The following is a 14,794-nucleotide window of genomic DNA, read 5'->3' as shown; positions in this document are numbered from 1 at the left end:
GAATGATGTGAATGGAGACTTTACGCGTCGCGGGCGGGGTGTTGTTTAATCACATTACTGCTGTGTGTGTGTGTGTGTGTGTGTGTGTGTGTGTGTGTCAGAGAGAAAGAGAGAGAGAGGTGGAGGGAGGGTTATGGAGGAAACCTAGGGGGTAGGTAGAGTGGAGTTGCTTGACAGAAATGCTCTCTCTCTCTCTCTCTCACACACACACACACACGTCGGAGAGAGAGGGAGAGTTGCAGAGCCGCAGATACAAACAGTGAAGACTTGGCAGACAGACAGAGCAGTGTGCAGAGAAGTTTGGTTTTAAGGCTTTTCTCTGGAAAGTACAGCTCGTCCGTGCAGTTTGCTCATTCACACTAGGCTCATCTTCAGTAGGAGGGTGGGGGGGGGGAGAAACAAACTTTTATTCCGTGTTTGCTTCAGGTGCGTTGAGGCGGCGTGGACCCGTTGGTTCATTTTGGCTTAAGACGCTCAAACTTTTGGATAAATTCATCCAAACTTTGCAGATCATCTCGAAGAAGGCAATGCAGAGAGGGGGAGGTGTGGAGAGAGTGGTCTGATCCGGCACAGTGAGGGCATGTTCTGACCCTGTGTACAAACCCCAATGACCACCTCTCTCTCTCTCAAACACACGTGAAACAGCGGTGCAGCGTCCATGTCCAGGCTAAAGCCAGCATGACTCTGTCCGGCGGTTTGTCGGATACTTGTCAGCTCATTTTACGTGACCGCATGGAGCCGGGGCTGTGGAAATAAGGCTTCATCCATGCTTTCTGGGGAATAGTTATTGCGACACGTTGTGAAGCAAACGCAGGCTACCGTGCACACTTTGGAGAGAGCTACGATGCGGGGCACTTTGGGCGCATTCATTCAGTCCTGTCTGTTGCTGCTGGTCCGAGCAGACCAGTGGAGGATGAAAGACTCCGCCAACTGCGAGTTAAACAGGAAAGTAAGTTGTCATGAAACAAGAATGAATGAGTGAGTGCACTGCTTAAATGTTGCAAAAGTAGTTATTAAGCTTATTCCACTGTAAATTATTATCTGGACACCTCAAAGTGGCCACATCGTCTTTAATTATATAGTAGCTCATAAAGTTTTCAATCTGTAAAAAACCCTGAAATTGCATTTACCCTTCCGTGTAACATGTTATTTACCTTTTCAACATCAGGAACAAAATGTGTGGACCAATGCCTTCACTTTGACTTACATCTCCTTGTAGGCTATGCTATTTGTTTGTATTCAGAATGTACTCAGTGTAATATATTGGTAGAATCAGTCATGTCTGTGGAGGAAATCCCTGATTTCCTTTGTCCATGTCCATGTTTTGTGTGGGTCTGTCACTATCGACTGTTTTTGTTATTGATTAATCTGTTATTTCTTCAATGAATTCATTGAGTTCATGAACTTTTTAGACCAAAATATATGGAAAAATTGTTTGAAACCACAAGTTCACAGAGCCCATGGTATCATATTCAAACTTTTTGATTTTTTGTCTGACATAACAATCTAAAACCTAAAGAAGTTAAATTAATAATTTAACAATTATTGTAATCAACAGTGATATTGAAAACTGGCACCTGAGACTGAATATCAAGTTGTTTGATAAATGACAAACATAATGACATTTTTCTGTTGATCAACCAATCCACAAACCACCCACTTATTTTAGCACCAGATCTTTGCATACTGTTCATATGGATGTGTGTGTAGTAAGGGCAGAGCCAGATCAAGACTCTGTATTTGTCTATTGTATTTTACAAATGATTGAGATTCCTTAACCTCCCTTTTATTGATCACCTTTCAGTCTTTCTTTGATTAGGTTTTTTTTTTGTAACTTGATAGTCATGCTCTTTAAACAGACACAGACCATTTCAGGTTAGATGCAACTGAAACAGGAAGGCAAGACGTTCTAGGCAATAGCTCAAAGTCTGACAATCACTGACATGTGTATTGCTTGTTTGGCACCTGCGTCCTAAGTGACCTGTTAATAAGTCATTATCAGTCTGTTAGCAGTCCGTCTACTCAACAGTTTTGCTGGTTGGTGTCAGACAGGCCCAGTGTTGCATGAAGACACTTCTAACTGATAAAGGATTTCTTCCCCCTTTTCTGTAAGTTCGACACTCTTTGTTTTGTGTCTTCATCTATCTGTTTCCTTGCATGCCTTCCACATGTTTCCTACTCGCTAATATTCAGTGCTGAAATGCTTGGTCAATTGACAGGAAATAATTTTGATCATTACATATGGCAAGCATTCACTGCCTCCAGCTTCTCAAATATCATTGCAAATGGAATGTCTCTGGGTTTGAAACTGTTGGTTGGACAAAACAAAACTGTGAATACAACACCCTGGGCCAAGTGAACTTGTGTCAGGCATTTTTATTTTCTGACATTTATGAAGATATTAATTTGAAAAATATGTAATAAAAATAATTGCAATGTTTTCATCTTATCCTCCAGCAAACTGACCTAAACTCCTTCCTGTGGACGATCAAACGGGATCCTCCCTCATATTTCTATGGCACAATCCATGTTCCCTACACACGTGTTTGGGACTTCATCCCTGAAAACTCCAAGCAGGCCTTCCAGGAGAGCAACATTGTCTACTTTGAGCTGGACCTGACGGACCCTTACACCATCTCTGCCCTGACCAGCTGTCAGCTGCTTCCTCAGGGTGAAAACCTGCAAGACGTCTTACCCAGAGACATCTATCGGAGACTCAAAAGACACTTAGAGTATGTAAAACTCATGATGCCTTCGTGGATGACGCCGGATCAGAGAGGTAAGGGACTCTATGCCGACTACCTCTTCAACGCCATCGCTGGGAACTGGGAGAGGAAGCGGCCAGTTTGGGTGATGCTGATGGTAAACTCATTAACTGAGGCAGATATTAAGACACGAGGGGTGCCAGTGCTGGACCTGTACCTGGCCCAAGAGGCGGAGAGGATGAGGAAGAGGACGGGGGCTGTCGAGAAGGTGGAGGAACAGTGCCATCCACTCAACGGGCTCAACTTCTCCCAGGTGAGTTTGAAACTGTACTAATTGGTGCTCAGGCCAAAGGTTTGCCTTTTTTTCTGTCGCACACTCAGAGCAGTGTTGCAACCTGCATGTTTCCATGTGACCTTCCCTGAAGGTATCTATTTTGCAATGAAAAAAAATCTGAAATGCAATAACTGGAATTCATGATTCAGTGAGTCTGTCTAATACTCATGGCTGGTCTCTAAAAGTATCTTAGTTAAGGTTAACTAAGATTTAGCTAACTTTTATAAAACCAGATTTTAACAGTCTGTTAGTTCTTGACATAGCATTGGACTGCAGGGTTATAATTAAAATTTACATGAACATAAAAAGACTTTTAATTTCCAAATGCTCCCATAGTTAAGAATTTATGTTTAGCTGCAGCTATACCTTAGCTTACACATCTTAATCACTTCCATATGCAGAGCATTTTACATTTGGGAAAAAACAATTTGGTTAGCATTATCAGTATCAGGGGTGAAAAGATGGATTGGTGCATCCCTAATTAATTTCACTGATTGGCACATCCTGGTTACCACACCATGTCTACTTATTTTCTCTGAATGGCACATCCAGTGTGTGCTATGGGTGTCAAGTGATACATTGCTACGTTACGCAGCTAGTGGGTTTACCACTCAGACTTTGGGTCTGTTTCAATAAACTCATGTCAAATCTGCTCTGCTGAAGAGGCCTCACGTCTCCTAAAATATTTAAGCTCAAGAGACTAAGATGTGACAAAGACCAGATCTATAATTCAGATTTGTTCCTTTTTTTTGACAACAGAGGCATGTAGTTTTCTCTTTTTCCCATAGCTCAGTCGAACGGAGAAAGGTGTGGTGTTAATCAGCTGTACAAACATTCAGCCGTGCTCCACCACGTCCTTTGTTATTAAAGAAAAATGGATCCTAATGACTCAAGTCTGAAATCACCAGAAAAAAAGGGAACCTTGTTCCTCAAACCAGCGCACTTAAGTCCCCTTGTCTGCCTGTCTGTCTGTCTGTGCCCCTCACGACCCTTTCAGCATTACAAACATCTCTCAAAGGCAGCAGTCACTGTGAAATCATGTTGCGTATTATTGTGGAATTTCTGCTAATGCTGGTCGAGAGCTAAGGGGATTACACTTGACCATTTACCCTAACACCCAGAAGCTTAAAATGTTGTTATTTTAAAGTAGGCCTTGTTGGCCTCTCAGACTAAAAGTCTCTGCCCAAACCACCCAGCAGCACTTTTATTAGCATTCGCTTGAGTTGTAGAGAAAGAATGGAGGATGTCAACAATTATACAGCATAACATATAATCAGTCAAATTTAAAATTACATGATTTTTGTCACTTGTTTGCACAGGCAGTTAAATAGAAATAAATTCCCCATGGCAGTGTTTATTTCTTGACAAACACAGGGAGTATGAGTAAGAATTAACAATTGCTAGGAGGGAAGATATTTTTGTATGACTTGGATATAAACTTGAGTCAATCACCCCACCTCCCTTCATTATACTTACTATACTTACTTATACTATATTCTGACAGGCATTGTCATATAGTACAATGCTACAAAGTGTCTGACCTTGACACTGGGGACCAGGGTTTGCGTCACATTTCTTCTTCTTTCTTTTAACCATGACCACCATCTTTCACAAACCTCATCCAAATAGTTTAGTAATCTCAAAAAGGTTGCAGATAATCATTAATCATTTTTGCAATGGTTGCATTGGTCTTTTTCCAGAAGGCATTGACAGACAACTTATTTTGTCGTTTAGATATTGGGACCTGTTATGGATATTATAGAAAGAGAATGGGTGGCTGAAATTGGGTTTGTCAACAGAGCTATAAAGACTGAAAACCTCCCATCATCACAGCTTTCATTGAATTAGGTCCACAAAACCTCCAGAAGGCTCAACAATGAATTCTAGTGTCCCAGAAACAACCTCTACCCTGACACTGCACCAACACTGCACACAGCTTGGCACTCCATAATTTCCACACTCAGTTTCAATCTAATCAACAGCAGCTTGATGGACGCCTTGACCCTGCTGGCTTGAAGCAGCCCGCTTAATACCTCAGTAAACATTTTTTTCACTCTCAGTTTTGCCTTGTAGTTGAAAAGGGCAATTCCATTTATAACCATTTTAGCTTAGCTCAACTGTAAGATGTCCAGATAGAGTGTGATGAGTGAGATACACTTTCGGTTAAACAATGCTGCCGCCTCAGCTGCCATTCTTGACTGAAAGTACTGTTTAATCAGGCTACAACTAGAGAAATGTATTTACGGTCTGTAATAGCCTCTGTAATGTTTTCACTGGCCATTTGTATTTGGCATAAAACAGAGCATAAAGGAAAGGAGAAGGAAAATGGAAAATAAAATATTCATGTATTGAAGTAGTGAAAAGTTCTTTCCTTGTGCCTTTGTTTAGGGAAAACACATATTGCTGACCTGCTTGCTTATTTTCAGTTCAGATGTTGGTATACAGTTATCATATAAACTGATATTCAGTGGATTTTATAGACAGAGTTGATGCAGACGTTCTCTTCTTCATTGAAAACATCAGCACAAACCCTGACTGGATGAATGCACCATTTGCCTGCTGTCTGTCTCTTGTCTTTGTTTCTGATTTCCACACTGGAAAATCATGGTGGCTGTTTTGGTATTGTACTGAAATGTAGTTCTGAAGAAGTAATCATGCTTCATTTAACATCTGCAGCACACAGTTTCGATTGTTTTGGTGAAGTTGGGGGATGGGGGTGGGGGGTGAATCACACTATCATCTGCGTGCTTGGCCAGGACATTTTTTATCTCAATGAGCCATTTTAGTTATTATTATCTAAACCACTCCACACAGTCAATTGAATAGTCCACCCTCCAGCTGCCAGGCTCAATTGATTCTCAGTTGACGGTTTCTTGACTCAGATCTTGTTATGATGAAAACTGAGGTCCAGGTTTTGATGAGTTGTTACCAGTGGTCAATGATTTAAAAGCCAGTGTATACATGAAACTAAGTAGTTCATAGCATGTAATATCAGACTACATCATAAGGCAAAAGTGTTTATCTGGCCACATTATAAGGTGGGAAAAACTAGCTGTCATAAAAATGAGAGGGGCAAGGAAATTGCTTAAATATGGGAATAATGGTGTACACTGTTCAACAGTTTGTTATTGAAAACATTCAAAGGATTCATAGTGTTGCATTTGTTTGTACACATGAAAAGTGATGAGGAAGTTGTGTGAAGAAAAGAAAAAGAGAGCTTGAGAGAGTTCAGGTGTTTCATACTTTGGCACCTCCACACCTGTATGTAGCTGGTATGTTTGTCAGATTGTCCCTTTCAGAAAGCTGCAATGTTTGTCAGAACCAATTCCAATGTAAGAAAAGTGTTGGGGGAAGGGCTTTCAGATGCTGTTAAAGCACTTTGGTTGAAGAGTATTGGTGCCTTAGCCTTTTGAGTCTGAAAGAGTCTATCTTTGTCATAGCTTTGACTGTCACTGTCTCCTGATGAGCCTGTAATAAAGGGAAAATGGCCTAAAAATGTTGCTCTTTGGCTTTGTGTGGCTGTGTTGAATTGCCTAACATACATATTTATTGCATATAAAAGATGGGGTGCTTTTTTTTATTACAAGCAACATGTCCATTTTTGAGTTTTCCTCCCACTATAAATTAAGCCCTTTGAGCTCATTATTTTCAAACCACAATGAATTATACTTTCTTTACTCAGATCTCTAATCTGGCTAAGCTTGACTGCTCTTATTCTTGCACGGTGCCCCTGGTCTTTCGAAGACCAGGCTCAGCCTTGCCCATTACACTAAGTGAGCTTGTTGAGGACAACAATGGCCACATGAAGGCCGGCTTTCTCTGTCACCGTTGTTGGAAACCCACGGGACATTCCACACCTCAGTGGAACAGACCTGCTAATGAAAGTGTTGTTTCTTTCCTCCCATCACTGGGAGTAATGGTGCATGGAGAGGTGATGAATGCAGGTCTCAGTGTACGTCTATGAGAACAGAGAAGGAATGTTTGAAGCACATTTGGTTCATTCATGTTCAGGGAGGGACTGGAACAAGGAGAGATGCAGACTGAGATCAGTAGAAGAGCCATCAAGGAAGGAAGGCGTGACTTGGTCTCCATTAAAGGTACTATGACGTTACCTGTGTTTGACAACCTTGTAGCTTCAGTTGTGGTATTTTCTTTTCACTTGAATTGATGGGCTACAGGGCTCTGGATCTGTTGGGCTTCAGGAGACAAGGTCCAATAAAATCCAAAACAAAACCCACTGTTATAACTTGAAAGAAGTACAAAGCTGTCAGCCTGAAAATACCTGAAAATACTTCTGAAAATAGTTCTTTTTTCATTTGATTCAATTCAGTTCTCTTTACATTTTCAATTCTCATCTCTCATTTCTCTGTTCATCTCCTGATGAGATGCATAAAATATGAGGAAGTTATTTCACTAACCAAAACCAAACATAATTTCTGCCCTATGTGAAAGTGAGTATGAATCAGGCTCAGTAGCACTGGTGATTTTAACCCAATTATCATATCTTCCTGCCTGTGTGTAATTTAGACATTTCCATACCCAATTTCAGAAAAATGCTCTTCCTCAAATGTGGCTATAACAAGCATATCAGGCTCATATCCAAACTTGTATGTTCTGCTTACATCTCCTTACACAACAATGTTAGGATTTGGGATTGCAGAGTTTAGTTAGAGTTTTTTAACTGATCATCTTGACCCTTTGGTCAAGAAATATTCTTTGCACACAGGGAACGAGATCTGTTCTCAATTACAGAAAAAAGGTCAGTTCTTGAATCAGCAGATTTGTGGGAAAACGTCTGCATCCATGACTCTGATCTAAGAGGTCACATACAAACAGACGGCTGACTCTGCACCAAAACTTATTGGACAGGACAGACACTGTCAGAAAGTATGAGCATCTCAAAACTCCCACACCCTGTGCTGTCATGATTGTAATGGCAGCTAAGTGCATTGGTTATGTAAATTCTATAAAAAGTGAAGCTACACATTGCAGACAGCTCTTTTTTCCAGCCCAGCACGGGTAGCGCTTTGGGCAAACTGATTTTCAGAGCGTGCCCACAGGGGAAAATCTGTGTCAAACCCCTCAGTAATAAGAATAGATGGCAAAATGAAAGTGATGATCATAATGATGATGAGGAGGTGTGCATGTGTATTGAGTGTGGAAAATTTACCTTTGTCATAGGTTAGTTCTTAAAGGAATAATTCAAAAATTGGGGACTGTTTTTCATGTGTCTGTATAGTAAATACTGAGCTGCTACTGGTGGATGCTTAGCTTAGCACAAAGACAGGAAACAAGTAGTAAGAGCTAGCCTACTAGCACCTTTAAAGCCTGCTAATTTTACACTTTGTATCTCATGTTTAATAATCTGGATTTAATACTTTAATAATTTGTACAAAATCCACAGAAAATGTAAAAGTGTGAAAATGACAATATGTTATGTTACAGGAAGTTATGTGCGGGACTATTTCTTGGCTGGGTGACTTCCCATAGCCGCTGCACCCCCTAACTAACCACCCTTTGTGTGTGTGTGTGTGTGTGTGTGAGTGTGAGTGTGAGAGAGAGAGAGAGCGAGAGAGAGAGCATATGCTGGCATGATGACAGTATTACACAGCAATACACCGGCAGCAAATCTGATTAAATCTCATTTGTCCTGGTGGAAAGAACCATAACTATGCGGTCCATTGATTCAGTGAGCATCAGAGCAGAATGGCCTGCAGTGATGAAATGTATATGTGTACTCACATGGGTACAGCCAAAAAAAATGACTAGAACAGCCATAAATCATAAGCTGTACTCATATTTATTAAGCTCATTAAGGTATTTCAAGTGGAGCTTTGATGCTTTGCCAGATGATTGTCTCAGTTTAGAGAATATCAATTTGTTATTTAGACAAATGATGAATTATGTGGACATGTTTAAATAACTGATGATATAGTTATTCCAAGTACATGTCACCATGTGAGATATTAACAGGAAACATGCAGTATCATTTCTTAAAAAAAAGAAGACGTTTGTGCAGACAGATTAAAGTGAAATATCTTGACATATGCTTGAACAGTCCTCCTATCCTTCAAAATAAGACTAATTCACCTGTTAAGCAGCTCGTTTTTTGCAGTACAGCTGTATATTTATTTTCACTCCCATTGTAGGAAGTGATTTGTGTTACTTAGTTCATAAGTTGTTCATTTGATTTTCATCTATAAATTGTTTGAAATTTGTAATTTTCTTTGATCAAAGGGAGTGAACTTTCCATGTTTAATCACAGCATGGGGTGTATTTGCCCAGTGTGTATTTGTTCATATAATTGCCTGTATCTGTTTACTGTTGTTTGTGTCTGTGTGTTACATGAATGTTTGTTCAAGTGCTTTTCTAGAGTTCATATTCATGTATGAATGAGCACTTGTATTTGCGTGTGTTATGTGTGTATACAGTTCTATGGTTGAATTTCCAACATGTCTTCACAGCTTCTTTTGAGTCCCTGGTTTCATGTCGCACTGAGGTGCTTGATTTCCTCCCCACTGTTGACCAAACAGTCAGATATTAGATGTCTGGCATTTCCTCAGACATTATCTGTGCATCTGTCTGGTTACATGACACCAGAGACAAAGATGCAGAGCAGAGCTTTATAGATAAAAATTGAAGCGTGAAGTCTGTCAACAAGTCCTTGTAAAGAAAAGACATCCTGGGGGTCATGAGTGTGATTTGACTGTTGATATAGACTGGTGACAGTTTGTAGATGATGAAATGATAGGAACCAACCTTACTTAGATTTTTATTGCAAATATTAAAAGGAGGTAGTACGTCTGGTTACAAACCAAACAAGGTGACAGAAGAGAGATTTTACATTTCAAGTGGGTGATGATAAAGTAAATGTTAGTTTGGTGGTGTGTTGACCCTCCGAAAACAAGTGACCTTTTTTATATTACTCCACTCAGATGATACTAGAAGATTCAGTCCTATGATCTTCAGAGTTTGAGATGACAACCTAGTAGCTAATACCTTTCTTGAGTTTATTCCAGTGCTTGTTTCTTGAAACATTTGCACATTTGCAGGTTCTTTTTGAATTTTTAAAATACTTTAAAGTTCCTGTGTATAGCTTCAAGCACTTTTCACATGATCTTTGCTGCTGTCGTATCAAGGTAAAATAATTTTACAAATTCAATTTTCCATTTCTGTGTAAATCCACCCATTTGTATCATTTTGTTTTTCAACTATATTTAATTGAAAGCAGATCAAATGCAGCTGGATGGTGCCAACCATGTCCCAAGGAAAAAAGCTTAGATCCTTAAAAGTATATATGGTAATACACTCTAGTGGAGGAGAGTCTGACTTCTGGAGACTGCCGCAGGCTCCTGGTTGTGTAACACAGGCTTCTGCAGCTCAAATAGAGATTTAATAGTTTGTCTGTCTGACTTAACACCAGGTCATGATAACTTGTGCGTGCTGAAGAGCCTCGTAGCACGATCGCTTCTCTGCACTCATACTAGTCTTTGATACTTTAAAATAATCTGTATGGCCTGTTACATAATGCTCGTGAGCATTATTTGTCTGCACTCTCAAAGAGACATAAAAACCTGCATATTGAGGCCTTTATAGCCTCTTGGCAGGAAAAAAAAAAATACCTTGTTGGCTTTGGCATCTTCACAGTTCAGTAAGATACCCTCAAGGGATCTCTGCAATTTATACATGATCCTGTTTAACTCAGTGTTTCATTATTATTTTAAAATAGACCAGGGAAAACTCTTTTGATCACTCATGGCACAGGACTCTTATCTTTCTGCATTTTTGCTTTAAGATCACTGCATATTCTCTTCAAATACACTTCTGTCATGACATGTACAGTCAGTATTTTGTACTGTTACATCCTCTGAGAATTGGTCTTGGTCTTATATATATTACTGTAAATGCTCAGTGGCTCAAAAAAGCATTGATTCTGATTACACAAAACACAACTCACAGTAACGCTTTAGTTGGCCAAATGGGTCCAAGGTAACACTCAGGTTGAACACAGTTCATTACAACTAATGAATCAATGACGCGATCTTCTCCCAGGATTAATGTATAATAACTCAAATGAGACAAGTAAAAATAACTCTGACTGTAATTACAGATGAAATAACAGATATCTCTGCCACTGCTTATTTTAGCGGGCAGTTTTCCATTCAGTGTTCCAACATCTGATTGTGAAACCTTTACCGAGGACAAACAGCTCACGGAGAAACACTGAAAACACATTTGTGATTCTGCTGTCTTGCAGTGTGCCTCCACCTTAATTTAAGTAAGAAAAGCTCAGCACCTACAAATGTGCTTAACATTCACTAACAGCGGCCTTCCCTATCTTTAAAGCTAATGTAAGTTAGACGTAAGGGCAATTAGAGTCATTATAATACTAATTTCAATTTGTTTGGTGACCATCATTCTCTCTATTGTTGTGTAAGTTAAGATTTTTGCAGGCTGGGTCATCGTTATTACTAAGCTACGACCAATCAGCACTGAATTAGCATGTGAGTGATAAAAATTAAGGAATGCCAATGGGGAAAACAGTAATTACATTTATACTTGCGTATTGAAAACATGCAGCTTGAATTTGTGAGAATAATAATATTATATATTATCAAGATACAGTAGTTTATTATGCAGGTTGGCAGATGTCTCCTGTCATATCAGAACACAGTTAAAACTCATAAACCACCTTGTGTGGGGTGTTTCATTGTTTTAACACGCCGTAACCCAGAGGGCACAACTCACAATGACTGTTTTGATGTGAAACTCAAACTGCAGTGATAAATCCTCTCCCATTATTCATTGTATCATTGATACAGAATATATCCATTTTTGTCAGGCTGGAACATTAATGCATTGCTTTCTTTGAGTTTTCTTTGTCACTTGTTAATTTAGCTTAACAATACTACTTTCGGCACTTAGTTTTGCCACCAAGGACACTGGTATACAACTGCAGCAATTTGACAGCATAACACTTGGTGGGATTACTGCTAAATTTTCATGTTGCCATATTGAATTAAGTGTAAAGGGCACCCACTTTGGGGCACTTCGACCTAAAACACTTCTATTTTCCAGTAACTGTGAATATGGCTGCAATTTTTGTGTTTTGGGATTTGGGTTACATTGTGTTAAAACAGTATTAGGTGATGCCTATATGTGAAAAGAAACTTAAGAGGACATGATAGCTATCAGATAAGAAGGGAATAATGGTCTTTACATGCAGATACATGTCAGTAGTGAAAAGCCTAATGCCTTTGTTCACGGTCTAATGAAAGAGACGACTGTGATCTAATCGTTGCAGCTCAGGCACAGTGACCTCTGAGCAGGCAGAGGGTAAAACCACCTAAACTTATTTTAGCGACATATTACCATCTTTTAATTTCTAGAATAGAAAATGTCACATCTGAAGTTAACGCAGCTGTATCAAAATGAAACCCATATCTGCACTGTGTTGAAAATGTATTGAGTTTTGAGAATCAGAATCCCACAGCTTTAAGTAGCATCACAAAATGGTCCAAATTCCAAGAAATTAAAGACGAAAATATATAGGGGTTTAAGTTTTCAAATGACCTCTCACAATTTGACATGAGGTCTAAACTGCTCCTGGTATACTTATGCTTTCTCTGCGCTAGCCAGGTTTGTGGCTGGTCTGGACTAAATCCAGCTTCTCCACTGCCTGTAGACACGAGCCAAACCTGGCTGGACTTCAGCCGAGCAACACAAGTCCAAAGCTGTCCACAAACCCCAACAGAGAGGATTATTAGTGTCACCTGGAACTTGTGGAAGGGTTTTGCGCAGCAGCCACTTTGTAATTTGGGTCTAGATTGATTTCTTATTTGCAACTGCAAAAATGATATTCATTTTTCTCCTTTTTACTTTGAGGTAACCTTGATTATGTACAGAAAGTTGATTTAAAGCATTTGAGTGTGTGGTGTTCACAGTGAAAAATGAAAGTGATTTCACACAATTCTATGCAGTAGATGCTGATAAAATGGAACTTATTTGATGAGACTTTAAAGAGCTGAACTACAAGTAACGGGAACATATCGTTTTTGAGCTAACCTCACTATAAATTCACTTGTGTCTTTCTGTCTGCAGTCCACATTTTTGGTGACACTAGTGGAATTTCACAGGTGAGTGCCACACAGGAGGGATTTGTGAGACTCTGCTATTCTCCACAAATGTTTTGACCTAAGACTCAGACAGCCAAATGTCTTGACGGAAGTCCATATCTTAACATGCAACAGGAACGAAAAGTTGCCTCAAACATTAGCAGGAATTTCTTCCAGCTAGGTGATGTTTTTCAACCAACACTGCAAAGTTGCTCTCTGACATTCGTGTCACTGCTTGTCTATAACTTGTTAAGTTAGTGTTCACTGTCTTAATAATTGCTGGTTGTTTGAATCATCAGTAGATGCTTTGTTTAGATGTAGATGTTTCTTCAAACTGGCTAAAAAGTAAAATGTAATGTACTGCACTGATGGATGGACATCATCTAGTTCTTGACACACCAAGATTTAAAACGGTGTGGAAAAAACAATTCATTCCAGTGGACTGCTGCGATCTGAGGATCTGCTCGAGAAGGCAAAATAAATCCATGGGAATGTTTCACATTGCGTTTAACTTTGAATTCAGCACAAATTTATGTGTTAACAGTGCTGACCTTTAAAGTGATGGGGAGCAGAAGAGCCAAAAATAGAGGAAACTGTTGTAGCTTATTACCTGAGTGATGCACTTCACTTTTATCCAACTGTTACAAGACAGGGGTCGATGGCACACATAGATCTTTGAATAAACTGTGTGAACTTATTATCTTGTTAGCAACTGAGCTAAGCTAATGAGCTAACAAGCCCTGCAAGTAGTCAGTCCAGCACCAAGTTTCTGTGAGGCGTCCTTGATGTGGAATTGGTTTTCTTCTTCTAGGATGGTTTTTAGTGATATTATTTCACAAGAGCCTTTAATTACTCACAATCAAATGCAGTAAGTAACTATTTAAGATCTTATGTGTATTTTGAATCTTCTGCTGGGGAAAAGTTGTTTTACTTTACTTGACTGAAAACAGGGATATTTCCAGCTTTTTGGCACTTTGTGAAGGCAGTTGATATAACGTTTGATATTTGTATCTTGTGGTCTACACACTTTCCCTGCAGCATGTAAAAAAAAAAAATACTGCCAGCTCTAACAGCCTGTCTTTGTAGCGTCTAGATAAGATCTTTTCAGGGGAACACATTTCATTTTGATTAATAGTTGTTGCTTCTTGGATGACTGACAGATATTGGTCTGAACACAACTGGAAATGTGATGGTCCGCTGCTCTGACTTGCTTTGCATCCGTAAAGGAGAAAGAGGGAGAAATGTTGTATAAACCTGTGGTGTGTGGGTTTTTTGGGTGGTGTAATAATCATGATTTTTTACATTTTTCATTCTACTCTCTACTGTATTAACTATGTTTAAAAAATATTGAAAAATTGTAAAAAGTTGCTTCCACCAGTTGAGACTTGATAATTTCCTGACAATTTGATGAACCATGTGCAGCATGTAAGAAACCAAAGTGAGGAACTTACAAAAATGGGTGGTACTGTAATGAGTTTCATCTCCTCAGTCAGTGAAGGCTATAGAAACTAGTTAAGTTCCAAATATATCACATTAGTATCATCCACTGGCTTTTGAGTCAGTACCAGCAATGATAAAAGTAATGATGGTGCATCAGTGCTGCATGCTCCTCTTATATGTGTCTCTCCGATTTAGGCTTA

The 14,794-nt window shown here is 39.4% G+C and overlaps 1 protein-coding gene across 1 annotated transcript in view; it reads left to right on the top strand.

The window, feature by feature from the left end:
- Nucleotides 1–187: 187 nt before the first annotated feature.
- Nucleotides 188–14,794, top strand: part of trabd2a (TraB domain containing 2A) — a 56,863-nt gene continuing 42,256 nt past the window's right edge. Inside the window, exons 1-2 of the mRNA XM_051072855.1 lie at nt 188–949; nt 2,458–3,018. Coding sequence (XP_050928812.1) covers nt 845–949; nt 2,458–3,018 — 666 coding nt within the window. The 5' untranslated portion in view covers nt 188–844. The remainder of the gene's footprint in view (nt 950–2,457; nt 3,019–14,794) is intronic.

Source organism: Lates calcarifer, linkage group LG9 (assembly GCF_001640805.2).
Source record: "Lates calcarifer isolate ASB-BC8 linkage group LG9, TLL_Latcal_v3, whole genome shotgun sequence".
Taxonomy (NCBI): Eukaryota; Metazoa; Chordata; class Actinopteri; family Centropomidae; genus Lates; species Lates calcarifer.
The sequence above is the reverse complement of the archived record's forward strand: the minus strand, read 5'-3'. Positions and strand labels throughout refer to the sequence as shown.